Source organism: Sinocyclocheilus rhinocerous, unplaced genomic scaffold (genome assembly GCF_001515625.1).
Source record: "Sinocyclocheilus rhinocerous isolate Xijiao unplaced genomic scaffold, SAMN03320098_v1.1 scaffold284, whole genome shotgun sequence".
In the NCBI taxonomy this organism is placed as follows: Eukaryota; Metazoa; Chordata; class Actinopteri; order Cypriniformes; family Cyprinidae; genus Sinocyclocheilus; species Sinocyclocheilus rhinocerous.
In genome coordinates this window covers 934,765-949,291 of record NW_015628031.1, presented here as the reverse complement: position 1 = coordinate 949,291, position 14,527 = coordinate 934,765, and the positions used below count along the sequence as shown (strand labels likewise).

Sequence of the window (14,527 nt, the reverse complement as noted above, 5' to 3'; positions counted from 1 at the left end):
AAAAGGAAGTAAACTGTAACCAACAGAGCTCTCAGTATTCTGGGAAGTTTGTGTGCTTTGGGAATCATATTTTTTCAAATAAAGCCAAGGTAACACTCATTTTACATACAGCACACAGTGAAAATGACATGAATATGACAGTGGGCAAATGCATAAAGCGCAGCATAATTTAAAATCACAAGTTTAAAGTTTGTCGATCGCACGTCTCCAGTCAAGCTGAACTCTCCAAGGTTTGTGAAATTAAATGTTCATTAGTCATTCAAAGATTTGGTTAAATGATATTAATGCGTATTTGCTGAATGCTGACGGCAAACAAGAAAGTATTATAATGTTTGCCTTTCTATTACTAATAATATAAAAGCAATCGTTATAATACTTTTTGTATACATTTTAATTCCTTTGTTTAACCGTTCTATCTAATTATTAGACAGACTTCTATCTGTATTAGACAGAACGACAACAGCGAAAAAGAGGGAGAATGTGAGCACTGTGTGCTCAGGTGCTGCCGCGCTCAGCGCCGTCAAAATAAAAGTCCCGCCTCGAACACATTGGCCAAACAGGAAAACTTATGGAAAACCGATGCCGATATTTATAAAATGCCAAATATCGGCTGATATATCGGCCGTGGCGATATATCGGTCGACCACCAATTGTAATGCTTTTTAATCATATTTTTATTAGTTTATTTATTTATTTTGAATTTTTATACTGTTTTTCCACAGACCCCAGTTTGAAAACTCTGTTCCGTTCTACATACTGTACTATACAGGATATACATTATAGTTAACCAAAACTAAAACCAAAAAAAAACTGAAATAAAATATAAAAAAATTATTTTATTTCAGTTATCTGCCAAGACAACATTTCTCATTTTCATTTAGTGAAAATATACCAAATATAATATTAAATAATATTGATACACTAAAAAAAAACAACAACTAAAAATTCAATAAAGATTAATACAAATATATAATATGCATATTTAAAAACAAAACAAAAAAACAACAACAACAAAATGACAACTATAACACATCTATAATAATATATCAAAGATACTAAAATAACACTGGTACAGTACCATACCTTCCTTATTTGTCTTGTCTTGTCAGGTCGTTTGTATACGTTGAGCGTGGCTCTGCCTGGATCAGTGATGGATAATGCTCAGTCACCAGAGCTGCGCACGTACCTGGCGGGTCAGATCGCCCGGGCCTGCGGTGTGTTCTGTGTGGATGAGGTGGTCATATTCGATGAGCTGAGGGAGGACGTCAAGTAAGTCGATACTTTCTAGTTTTTGCCACTGATTATCATGTGCTGGCTATTGAAATGGTCAGGAACTCACTTTAAAAACATTATCTTTATATGTCAGGAGCGTTGAGGGAGAGTTCAGAGGCATTGGTAAGAAAGGCCAGGGCTGCGTCCAGCTCGCACGCGTCTTGCAATACCTCGAGTGTCCACAGTGAGTGCTGTCACAATCACATTTCAATCATATCAGTGTGCATCTAGACAACAGATTTAGCATTGTATCTGTATTGTGTGCAGGTATCTGCGGAAATCTTTCTTCCCGAAGCATCAGGACCTGCAGTTTGCTGGTGAGTATGAGAATCTAATATTGATTTTATTTTAGAGTTTGCATAATCAGTTTAATTGGGCGTTTAAAGGAATAGTTCACACAAAAAGGAACATTTCTGGAAAATGTCCTCACTCTCAGGCTATCATCCACAGCACTCCAGTCCATCAGTTAACATCTTGAGAAGCCAAAAGCTGCATGTTTGTAAGAAACAAATCCATAATTTCAAGGCAATTTTAACTTTAAAATGTCGCTTCTGGCCAAAATACGAGTCCAATAACGTTTCCTCCCGTGAAAAAGTCCATCCCCTGTTTCTCACATCAAAATCCACACATATTTGTTTAGAGCTGTTTTGGACTGTGTTTTTGCTTGTAAAGGTGCTTGATATGTCTCTCCTGATTCAGATGAGATTACTTTTGTACTGAAGGAAGCAATATTATGGATTATGGACTCGTATTTTGGCCAGAAGCAACAGTTTTTGTTTCTAACAAACACGCAGCTTTTGGCTTCTCAGGGTGTTAACTGATGGACTGGAGTGGTGTGGATTACTTGTGGATTATTGTGATGTTTTGATCAGCTGTTTGGACTCTCATTCTGACGGCACCCATTCACTGCAGAGGATCCATTGGTGAGCAAGTGATGCAATGCTACATTTCTCCAAATCTGATGAAGAAACAAACTCATCTACATCTTGGATAGCCTGAGGGTAAGACATATTCAGCAAATTTTCATTTTTAGGTGAATTATTCCTTTAAGGTCTGTTGAATCCTCTGGACAGCCCACATCACATGCGCATCGATGAGGAGGTGGAGTTTCGAGAGGGGGTGGTGCTCAATCAGCCGAGCAAACCGGGGAAAGGGTCCTTCGTCAACTGCGGGATGAGGAAGGTGTGTGTTTGAAGATGCACAAACTAATTGATCTTTCATTGAACAGGACATGACCTCAGTCTGTCTATTCTGTCGACAGGAAGTTCAGATCGATAAGCAGCTAAAAGCTGGACTGAGAGTGACTGTACAGCTCAACAAGAGCCAAAACAAAGGTACACAACACACACTGCATACAGTATTATAATTTTTTTGCTTTAACAGTAACAGCGCTGGTTTTCAGAGATGTATTACACTACACAGCTAAAACCGTTTTCAGACCTGTTGTCCAGACATTTCTGTGACGTATATCTGAACCCTGTGTGTGTTTCAGAGGTTAAGCTGTATAAAGGTGTTGTTGTGGCTCCTCACGTCCCGAGGACAGAGGGTGGACTGTACTGGGGCTACAGCGTCCGTCTGGCTTCCTGTCTCAGTGAGTTCTGCACATTTATTCATCTATTTCCCCTCGTTTCATCCTTTACTCTCCATCAACTAGTACAACTAAAAATTGTCTCTCTGTATGTGTATGTATGTGTGTGTGTGTGTGTGTGTAGGTGCTGTGTTCACAGAGTGTCCGTATAAAGATGGATATGATCTGACCATCGGTACATCAGAGAGAGGAAAAAACGCAGATCACGTCACACTTCCTCCATTCAAGTGAGTTTTGCACAAGTTTCTGTCCATGTCTTATTTTAGTGCTGATGAATGTATTTAGTTAAAGGAATAGTTCACCCAAAAATAAAAAAAAACTTGCTGAAAATGTCCTCACTCTCAGGCCATCCAAGATGTAGATGAGTTTGTTTCTTCATCAGATTTGGAGGAATGTAGCATTGCATCACTTGCTCAGCAATGGATGCTCTGCAGTGAATGGGTGCCGTCAGAATGAGAGTCCAAACAGCTGATAAAAACATCACAATAATCCACAAGTAATCCACACCACTCCAGTCCATCAGTTAATGTCTTGTGAAGCCAAAAGCTGCGTGTTTGTAAGAAACAAATCCATCATTAAGAGTTTTTTAACTTCAAGTCATCACCTCTGGACAAAATATGAGTCCATAATTCATAGTAACGCTTCCTCCAGTGAAAAAGTCCATCTCCTGTTGTCCTCTCACATCAAAATCTACCCACGTGTTTGTTTAGAGCTGTTTTGGCTTGTAAACGGTGCTTAATCTGTGCAGATTTCTCTCCTGATTCAGACCAGATGACTTTTTCAATGGAGGAAGCAGTATTGTGGAATCGTATTTTAGCCGTTTAATGTCTTGATGGATTTGTTTCTTACAAACACACAGCTTTTGGCTTCTCAAGACATTAACTGATGGACTGGAGTGGTGTGGATTATTGTGATGTTTTTATCAGCTGTTTGGACTCTCATTCTGACGGCACCCATTCACTGCAGAGGATCCATTGGTGAGCAAGTGATGCAATGCTACATTCCTCCAAATCTGATGAAGAAACAAACTCATCTACGTCTTCGATGACCTGAGGGTGAGTATGTTTTCATTTTTGGGTGAACTATTCCTTTAAATATTCTGTGAGAAATAAAGCTCAATGTTGTTTTCTATCAGGCGTATGCTGGTGGTGTTCGGAGGTCTTCAGGGTTTAGAAGCGAGTGTTGATGCCGATGAGAACCTGAACGTCACTGATCCCAGCGTGCTCTTTGACCTTTACCTCAACACCTGTCCGGGGCAGGGCAGTCGCACCATCCGCACCGAGGTGAGACAGAACATGCATTTATATCAAGGGGTCCATAGGGAAACATGTTTTCTTTTGAACAAAACCTTGTTATAGTGAAAATGACATCTTTTTACCCTAGAATCCTTTTTGGGCAAAGTTCATGTTTTCTTGTTTAAAGGCCTGTTCACGGCAAATAAATGAACTATAAAGTAAAAAAAAAAAAATCACTCTAATTCTATAAGAATATAGAAAGTCCACACTACAACTAAAGTTTGTGATTGTTGATGACAATTATAAATATAGTACATTTTGTTTACTTGTTAGGTTAAGCTCACAAAGAATTGTCAATCTAAAGAAAAATACAAATGAAGAAAAAAAGAAATTATTTTACATTTTAGGTCCAGAAAGATGTTTTTCATTCTAATTCTATCAATAAATCCTATTACATTCCTTTTGCATAAGTGTTATTTTAGTATTGTTTATATACTATTGTAGTATTTATTACAATTTTGAATGAGCTTTTATATTTTGTTAATTTAAGTTGTATTAAATTTAGTAATGTGCTTTTGACAGTTTTGTCATTTTTAACAAATATTTCTATTGGGCTTCTTATTTCAGCTTTTTACATAATTTTATTACTTCAACTTGAACTTTTTTTTATTTCACTTAGTTTTTTTAAGGCAACATTTCTAATTTTCATTAGTTTTTTCCCCCTAATATTTTTATTTCAGCAATTTCAATTAATGATTTTTTTTAAATACTTTTTGTTAACAGTAACAACACTCCAGCTTGATAATGCAGTTATTAAAATCATAATATATAGTCAGCACTAACAGTCGCTGCAACAAATACTACTATGGTGTATACTTTACTTTGTACTATGTGCATATATTGTGCATTTTACTATTACGACACAGAGGAAAAATGTCCCTTTCATTTTTTTTCCAGCTGATGAACGATAAAAACATTGACAGTCAGTCAGAATCAGAGCGTAAGCATTCAAAGTGGCAGATGACAAAAACTGCGGCATATGCTTGTAATAAACGAGACCTTATCATGTGTTGATGTGGATAGCAATCGCTATGGTTATCGTTCTGTTCAGTTGAAATTAAGTGAATGTTTTTCTCTTTCATACAGGAGGCCATATTAATCAGTTTATCAGGACTCAGGCAGAAAATCGCAGCTGTGTTTCCTGACCAATCCAAAGGATGACCACAGGAAGTACATTTGCAGAACCACAGGAAGTACAGCTGTCAAGACCTTATCAATGTACATTATTGTGAATCATTTTGTATTGAAATATTAGTTTGTCTCACTGAACTGTCATGCATATCGTGCTTATAACTATAAACAAACAAATCATGAAACTCAAGTATGTTTTCAAATGTATACGTTTATTTTTTCAGACAGGCATGTAAAGAACATTCATAATGAGAAACGAGCAAAACAGTCAGCTCATACTGTCAAATCACTGCAGTCATGAGTAATAATTATCATCATAATAATACTGATTTCAGTCTGCAACCCTTCCAGAATTAAAGCATCTTCATACAAATGCCCCAGATGGTTTTTACCCACAATCCCTCTGCTCTTGTGCTCGGGCAGATGGTCGATTTTAAATAACGAAATGAATGAAGAAAAAACACTCGACATTATGGGTGATAACTGAGATTATTATCGAGCAGGACTTGAAAATGAGAAATACTTGGGATGTTTACAATGAAATATGTCATTCAAAACTATAAGTTCTTCTCATGCTTGTTGATTTTTGACACTTGATGATTAGAGGCGATATGAGCATCATTTGGCGATGCACGTTCACCCACAAATGAAAATATGCTGAAAATGTTCTCACCCTCACGTCATCCCAGATGTAGATGAGTTTGTTTCTTCATCAGATTTGGAGAAATGTAGCATTGCATCACTTGCTCACCAATGGATGCTCTGCAGTGAATGGGTGCCGTCAGAATGAGAGCCCAAACAGCTGATAAAAACATCACAATAATCCACACCACTCCAGTCCATCAGTTAATGTCTTGAGAAGCAAAAAGCTGCATGTTTAAAACTTCAAACCTTTGCTTCTGGCTAAAATATGAACCCTCTATGCATAATATTGCTTTTTCAGTGAACTGTCATCTTGTCAGAACCAGGAGAGAAATCTGCACAGATCAAGCACCGTTTACAAGCCAAAACACTTCTAAACAATTATGCTGGTGGATTTTGATGTGACAGGACAACACAGGATGGACTTTTTCACTGGAGGAAGCGTTATTATGGATTATGGACTCATGCTTTAGCTAGAAGCAATGATTTCAATTTAAAAAACATCTTAATTATGGATTAGTTTCTTACAAACGCACAGCTTTTGGCTTCACAAGATGTTAACTGATGGACTGGAGTGGTGTGGATGACTTGTGGATTATTGTGATGTTTTTATCAGCTGTTTGGACTCTCATTCTGACGGCACCCATTCACTGCAGAGCATCCATTGGTGAGCAAGTGATGGAATGCTACATTTCTCCAAATCTGATGAAGAAACAAACTCATCCACATCTTGGATGGCCTGAAGGTGAGTAAATGTTCAGAAATGTTCATTTCTGGGTGAACTATTTCTTTAATGCAAACGAATCCGAGCAGTTGTGTTATTTATCAGCCGTTATTTATGGGTTTTGTACAAATCAAAGGCAAGACATTCAAAGCAGCACATAAGTTAACCAGACTACCACTACCCATTACCAGTGACAACTTGAGTTCTCCAATGAAAGCACAGTGCCGGAAACAGCGTCGTCCAATGAGAGCAGAGCATTTACAACAGTCATATGAAATACTCATTTGGAAACAGAAGCGAGTCATAGCGTGATATATAAAGGTTTGTTATACACTAACAGCTGTAGCCAGAGAAATTCAAGTTGTACAACTGATCAATAACATTACAACTACTTGGTAAAAAGGTCATAATAAATTGAAAGGCCTCGACACATTATAAACGGCGACACAGTATGTTAGTGATTTTTGGTGTTGATTATGAATAATAGTACATTTTGTTTACTTCTTGGGTTATATGATATATCCGGGTCATATTTCACCCCATAATTATTTTTAACATGATGCCTATTTTAGGTCCAGTAATATGTTTTGCAAATGTCCTTAGTTATTATATGTTTAAGTATTTTCTAGTAATTATTTCTGTTTGGCTTTATTTTTTTATTTCAGTTTTAGTCATTTTAGTACTTAACCTTATTTTAGTTAATTACGGCAACATTTCTAATTTTCATTTATGTTTTTCTTGTAATATTTTAATTGGCTTTTATTTTTTATATTTTCAGTTTTCGTTTTAATTTTAGTTTACGTTTTATTAATTTTGTTGTGTATTTTATTAGCCTTTTTAATATTTCTATTTAATTTATTTTAATTTCAGTTTTAGTCATTTTTAAAAATGTAGCATTAAAAATGTAAAACGTTCACTTTTGAAAGGAATTCAACTTAAACTCATTTCAAGCAACATTTAAAAATTTCGTTACGTTTTTTTAAAATGTAAGTTTTTAATCAGATTTTTACATTTTTTTCAGCTTCATTTCAAATAACGAAAATGATTTGTAATATAGTTAACAATAACAACACTCCTGTATAATTAGATAATACAGTAATAATAATCACAATATACTGACTTTATTTTAAATAAGCATATATCGCATTTAGTGCATCAAATATTACTATAATGTATACTTTACATAATGTACATGTACCGTACAATTAAAATTCATTTTCATTTCAGTAATGAAAATTGGCTGTGAAATGTGTTTAAATACTTTAAAACGCACGAGTGGTCCTATATAGGCCTGGTTTTCTTTATTTCTCTTCTAATTTTGTGGCGCAAAATGACCCGGACGTGTCTTGTCGCATTTAGTGCATCAAATATTACTATAATGTATACTTTACATAATGTACATGTACCGTACAATTAAAATTCATTTTCATTTCAGTAATGAAAACTGGCTGTGAAATGTGTTTAAATACTTTAAAACGCATTTCTCTTCTAATTTTGTGGCGCAAAATGACCCGGACGTGTCTTGTAGTGGATGATTCAGTGAAGCCTCTAGAGCCATATTAAATGGAATTATAGAATGTTCTAGAACTTTGACTGACATTTGGTCAGGTTTCATATAACTTCATTCATAAAGGTATAAAGGCATAAATAGCTGTCCATTTCAACACCTTCCCAAAAAGTACAGAAAATGTGTTATTTATCTGAAAAGGATGTGATTTAAAATGACCATTTTTTAGTATTTTCTTGTAATATTGTCTTGTTTAGGGCATTTTAAAACCATATAAACTTGTAAAAATATTTTTTTTTTGGAATAACAATTTACATAGTTCTTATTTACACCACAGAATATACTCTTAATCTTGTAAAGTAGTTAAATTCTCATTCCTATTCTCTGGTAGTTTCACATGACTAACATTCAGACGTGTTGATTGTACCACGAGATGTGAATGAATCTTCTATTTTGCAACTGACATAAAGGATTTCTCTTTCATTCTCCATCCAAAAGGCCTTCGTTCTCTGAGAAATGACCGATTCTGGGTGAAAAACTGTGTAAGAGAAGGCTTAGGAAAGCTTCACGGCAGTAGTATGTAAGATGTTTTTGAAACCGTCACGCTTGAGACAAGAAACGTTCCATCATCTGTTCATTTTTCTAAGGAAAACTAAGCTAGTCCACCCTTGGCTTGTTCCTGGATCCCTGCATGGCCTCCATTTTGGCTCAGTCACTAATCCAGATCAAAGAGAAACCAGCAGCCGTTCTGAGCAGGCAATTTGAAATGGTAGCCATTTTGGATCAGAAGGTCACAGAGGTACAGAGAGCCACCATGTTGGCTCCAACTCACCAGGCATGTTGGATGTGTTTCTCACCACGTCGGGTGGCTGTAGCTGATGTTGTACTGCTTGGCCCAGCGCGCAAACACCTGTTTCTCAGTGATGAAGCGGTGGTGTGATCCGCGGCGCCCCCTCTCGTTCTGGAGGTACGTCACACACTCGTCTGGACCTCTGGGTTTGTAATAGTGATAGGGCATCCGTTTGGGCTGAGGACGCTTCCTACAGGAAACTATATTTCAGGGACTATATTCTAGTGATACATTCTTAGACTAAAATATTGAAAAATAATTCTTTATAATGTCATGATGAAATTTACTGTTGCCCAATCAACATTAGAGAGAAACTGCACCTTTTGAAGGTCAAATGATTTCATCTTACCCACAATGGTTTGGCGGCACCATCCCATAAACCTTTATGTTGTCACACATCTCTATGGCAATGACCATGGTAAACCAGCCGGTGCTTAACCAGGACTGAGACTTTTTTCTGTGAAAAATATAGCAATTTCAATGTTCGAACAATACAATAAAGAACAATTTAGGGATGTTTGTAAATGTTAAAAATATAATTACATATTTAATTATTATAATTATTTTATTAATTATATTTAATTATATATTTAAGCTTACATAATTTCTCCATATTTATTTTTTATTTCTATTGTATATATAAAAATACAAGAAAGTTGTATTTTATTGTTTTAGAACTAGGCGATAAATCGATATTGATATTTATTGAAAAAATAAATCCACATTATTATTATTTAAATTTTAATACATATTATATAACCAATATATATATTTAACCATGCTGTACTAGGTTTTATTATAAAATAAAATAAAATAAAAATACAATTAAAAACAAAACAACAAAAATTAAATCAATAAAATACATTAACAAATGAAATATTTAAAAAATTTATTTTATTTCAAACTAATAAAATAAAAAAATAAAAAATAAAAATAAAATCTAATTTAAATATGAACAAGAACTATAATAGTAAACTTGTAGTATACAAGTTCTGTTTTTGATGAATACAATAAAAATAAAAATGCAGTGTTTTTTGTTGCAAACTAATTGTTCTCATTTCATCGCATTTTTTAAAAAATCGATTCAATTTTTTATAAATTATACAGTTGTTTTGTAAATTCATTTCATTAGACACTATTTTTGAAGATCACTTTGTATTAAATCGTAAAACACAAAATCCAGAAAAAAAAGGGAAAACAAAGAATTTGGGAAAAATATGCGATTTCATGGTGCCCTAAATTAAAAGGTAGCTTAACTGTAAACAAACAAGTTATGTGTACATTCATCTTTGAAGTACAACAAATATGTGGGATGCATTTGAATATTAAAATTAATATTATAGTAACAATTAAAACAACAAAATAACATTGAAAAAAAATTAAAAATACATACATAAACATGTTAAAATGAAAGTACCCAAAGGAAGTGACGGTGTTTACCTGTCTCGGCCGGTCTCTTTCTGAAAGAGCGTGTCGAACCTCTGCATTTTGCCAGGTGAGATGAAGAAGAAGGACAGGTTACTGTAGGTCATACTGACTCTCTGGATCAGCCGGTACAGCGTTCCCTTCGCGTCGCGGCCGATCTTCGTCGACGGGCCCCAGAATATGATGGCAGGGCTCTCTGAGCGATTGAGGAACTCGGCGGGTTTGCGAACCACACGGAATACACTGGAATGAGCCACGACGCGCACGCTGGTCCGGTTCCCCACGTCTGATTCGTAGCCGGAGGTTGGAGCGTCGTTCATGCGGATGACGCACTCTGTACGGTCGATCTCGTCTCCGGCGTGAGTCCCCAACACGTGACTAGAGCTGGTGACTAACGCACACTGACGGCAGTGCAGGCTCATGCTCTGAAACAACAATGCAGCAACTTACGTGAGCCGGCATTTAAAAATTCTACTGCATTTTTCCATATAGCAAATAATATATACATTTATTATATATATTTTTTTTTCTAATTTAATTATTTCAATTCTTTTTATTAATCATTATCATTAATTATTTGATTAATTAGCTATTAATCCATAATTTAATGAAGACTTCAAGTGTTTCTTTCCATTCAGCAAATAATATATCAGATGTATTTTTAAATATATTTCAAAATATACAAAAATTGGTCAAAAATTATAAAGCTAATATAGATGTTAAAATATATTTACATATTTAATTAATTAATTAATATAATTATTTTAAAATTTTTATTTTTATTTATTTTTGTTTCATTGTTTTTAATTAATTATATATATATTTAAATTACTTAATTTCTTAATACATTTTTTTTGGACAAATGTTTTTATTTTGTTTTGTTTATTTTACATTTTATATAGATTTTTCATTCATTTTCAAAGTAAACATATGTATATTAATACAATTTTATTTTTTTTAAATACATTTTGCATTCACCCAAGATGTATTTTAAGATGGAGGTTTACAAGAAGAATGTTTATAAGAAAAACTTTAAATTGGTATTCACTTTAGCTGTGATATTTACAGCATTTCTCTCTCTCTCTCTCTCTCTCTATATATATATATATATATTAGTGCTGTCAAATGATTAATTGCGATTAATCGCGTCCAAAATAAAAGTTTTTGTTTGCATAATATATCTGTGTGTACTGTGTATATATATTATGTATATATAAATACACACACAGTATATATTTTGAAAATATTTACATGTATTTACATGCACATATTTATATTCATATAATTTATATTATATATAAATATTGTGTGTGTGTGTGTGTGTGTGTGTGTGTCTGTATTATAATTAAAAAAAATAGATTTTTTATGTTTTTGAAAGAAGTCTTTTTTGCTCACCAAGGCTGCATTTATTTGATACAGTAAAAATATTAATATTGTGAAATATTACAATTTCAAACAACTGTTTTCTATTTTAATATATTTTGAAATGTAATCCTAAATGTATTCCTGTGATGACATTTGTAAGAGACTTCTTTCAAAAGCATTTAAAAATTCTAATTAATCCAAACTCTGGACCAGTAGTATAAATAATTTAAAAACATATTTTTTAAGGGTTTTTCTACTCACTTTATCTACAATCCGCAGTCTCATTCTCCTGCTACTCTTCTATCAGGGTTCAATGCTCATGCCTAGAGAGAGACAGAGAAACTGGATCCATTTTCTGTGCCAAAAAACACTGACACCTGTAAGACCGAGCCTGTGTGTCAATTATAAACCAATTCTGTTCAAACATATTCAGAAATCACATGCAGAGGTATTTTAAGAACCCATTTCCCATGGTGTAAGATTTACACAAGCCATGCTTTATAGAAATATGAATCAAATGCAAATAAAAAAAACAGCTTGTCCATGCAAACGGCAGTCAATCACACAAGAAAATACCAATTTAATATTTAATCTGACAGGAGACAAACACCCAGGACATTGAAACCTGACACCAGTTACTTTAAATATAAACAAGGCTATGAAGCTAAGACATGAGCAGAACCTTAATATTTATTTATTTATTTGTTGGAAAAATCCAATATTTTGGTCTGAACAGCATACTGCAACAAATATATATTATACTGCAAAATGACTAACTTAAATGTAAATATATTAAAATCTGATACAAGAAGTCATACTTCCAGGGCCTCTTTAAAACTACAAAGGCCATTTACCCGAAATAAACAAATATATGTACAGAATTACAGTCTTGCGAATCAAAATGTTTAACACACATTATTATGCACCTGCGTTGATGAAAACACATCATAAAGCATCTGTGTGTGATGCTCATGTAAGCTGCGATCATCGGGATAAAGCAGAATAAACCGATTGACGGCGCGTGACACCTGCGCGCTTATAAACAAGCAGACGACGATTCTTACCGATGCGTCAGGGCTTTATTCTGGATGTTGGATCAGCTGAGCTGTTGGAGCTGTAGAGGATGAGGAGGGTCATGATGAGGAAGACCGCCCCATAAATCACCATCCGCTGCCCCTGCTGCCATTGCTGAGGAAACACAGATGAGCTCATCAGCTTACCGCCCAATGACTGACAGTCACTTCATACATAAACACTGGAGGAAATCAGATTAGCATCGATCATTTCACATGCAAAAGACACTTTTAAGCTTTTTATATGAGCATTATCTGTATGTTTTGCTATATGTTTTATTAGAGTGTATTTAAATAATATTTAAATATTATACTAATTTAATGTTCCTTGAAATACAAAAATGCCGCAGGTATTTTATATTGATTACTGAATGCTGAATACTTTATTTCCCCAAAGATTTATGGCATAATAAATGCATCTAACAGTGTTTATAGAAAGCTACATTTTAAGTTAAATGCAAATTTTTTATTTGTTTTAAATCTGGAAAGCGCAAACAAACAATACACATACAAAAAAGTGGAAAATCAGTCTAATATACATATTATATATATAAATATATATTATACTGCAAAATGACTAACTTAAATGTAAATATATTAAAATCTGATACAAGAAGTCATACTTCCAGGGCCTCTTTAAAACTACAAAGGCCATTTACCCGAAATAAACAAATATATGTACAGAATTACAGTCTTGCGAATCAAAATGTTTAACACACATTATTATGCACCTGCGTTGATGAAAACACATCATAAAGCATCTGTGTGTGATGCTCATGTAAGCTGCGATCATCGGGATAAAGCAGAATAAACCGATTGACGGCGCGTGACACCTGCGCGCTTATAACGACGATTACGACGATTCTTACCGATGCGTCAGGGCTTTATTCTGGATGTTGTTGAATCCGCGCAGCATTATCATCATCATCATCATCATCTTCATCATCCCCATCATCAATCCCTCCGCCGCCTCATAATCAGCTCCGCCGAAGAAGCGAGTGCGCATGCGCCGCACATTACTGAAGACGCTCATGACGCCAGTACCGAATCGACCAATCAAAACGCTCCCACACGCTGTGGACGCGATGAGAAAGAAACTCAACATTTTTCAACATTGATAATCAGAATGATTTCTGAAGGATCATGTGACACTGAAGACTGGAGTAATGATGCTGAAAATTCAGATTTGATCACAGCAATCAATTACATTTTACAATACAATCAAATAGAAAACACATTTTAAATTGTAAAAAAAATATTTCACAATATTGAAGTTGTTTTTCTGTATTTTGGATCAAATAAATGCAGCCTTGATGAGCAGAAGACACTTTTTAAAATAACACTAAACATTTTTATCTAAAACACACACACACACACACACACATATATATATATATATATATAGTAAATTGACAAAAAAGAAATAAATAAGGAAATACATACAAACCACATACACATTAAATTACAATACTGCTTAGTTTATTAACTGCCAATTTAAATTTCAGATATAGAGCAAGATAATCTACACCAAATTATGTTTGAATATTTAAGAATATCTTAAATTAAAAACACATAGCTGAAAATAAGACACAATGTAATGTAAAAAAAACACATTATATTAAATATCATCGTATGATATTAATCCATAATGTGAC

General features: G+C 34.2%; 2 protein-coding genes across 2 annotated transcripts in view; one reads left to right on the top strand and one right to left on the bottom strand.

Annotated features, from left to right (window-relative positions):
- LOC107737178 (putative methyltransferase C9orf114) overlaps positions 1-5,476 on the top strand; it is a 10,647-nt gene extending 5,171 nt beyond the window's left edge. Inside the window, exons 4-12 of the mRNA XM_016548623.1 lie at positions 1,110-1,269; positions 1,367-1,456; positions 1,540-1,589; positions 2,324-2,454; positions 2,534-2,606; positions 2,765-2,863; positions 2,985-3,087; positions 3,996-4,143; positions 5,242-5,476. Of these exons, the coding sequence (XP_016404109.1) occupies positions 1,110-1,269; positions 1,367-1,456; positions 1,540-1,589; positions 2,324-2,454; positions 2,534-2,606; positions 2,765-2,863; positions 2,985-3,087; positions 3,996-4,143; positions 5,242-5,316 (929 nt within the window). The 3' untranslated portion in view covers positions 5,317-5,476. The remainder of the gene's footprint in view (positions 1-1,109; positions 1,270-1,366; positions 1,457-1,539; positions 1,590-2,323; positions 2,455-2,533; positions 2,607-2,764; positions 2,864-2,984; positions 3,088-3,995; positions 4,144-5,241) is intronic.
- A 2,655-nt stretch (positions 5,477-8,131) lies between these two features.
- On the bottom strand, positions 8,132-10,874 carry st6galnac6 (ST6 (alpha-N-acetyl-neuraminyl-2,3-beta-galactosyl-1,3)-N-acetylgalactosaminide alpha-2,6-sialyltransferase 6). The gene is made up of 4 exons (XM_016548642.1): positions 10,450-10,874; positions 9,359-9,466; positions 8,992-9,199; positions 8,132-8,874 (listed from the first exon to the last, which is right to left on the bottom strand). Exons 1-3 carry the CDS (start codon positions 10,854-10,856, stop codon positions 9,013-9,015), a joined length of 702 nt encoding a protein of 233 aa, XP_016404128.1. The 5' UTR covers positions 10,857-10,874; the 3' UTR covers positions 8,132-8,874; positions 8,992-9,012.
- Between the last annotated feature and the right edge of the window lie 3,653 nt (positions 10,875-14,527).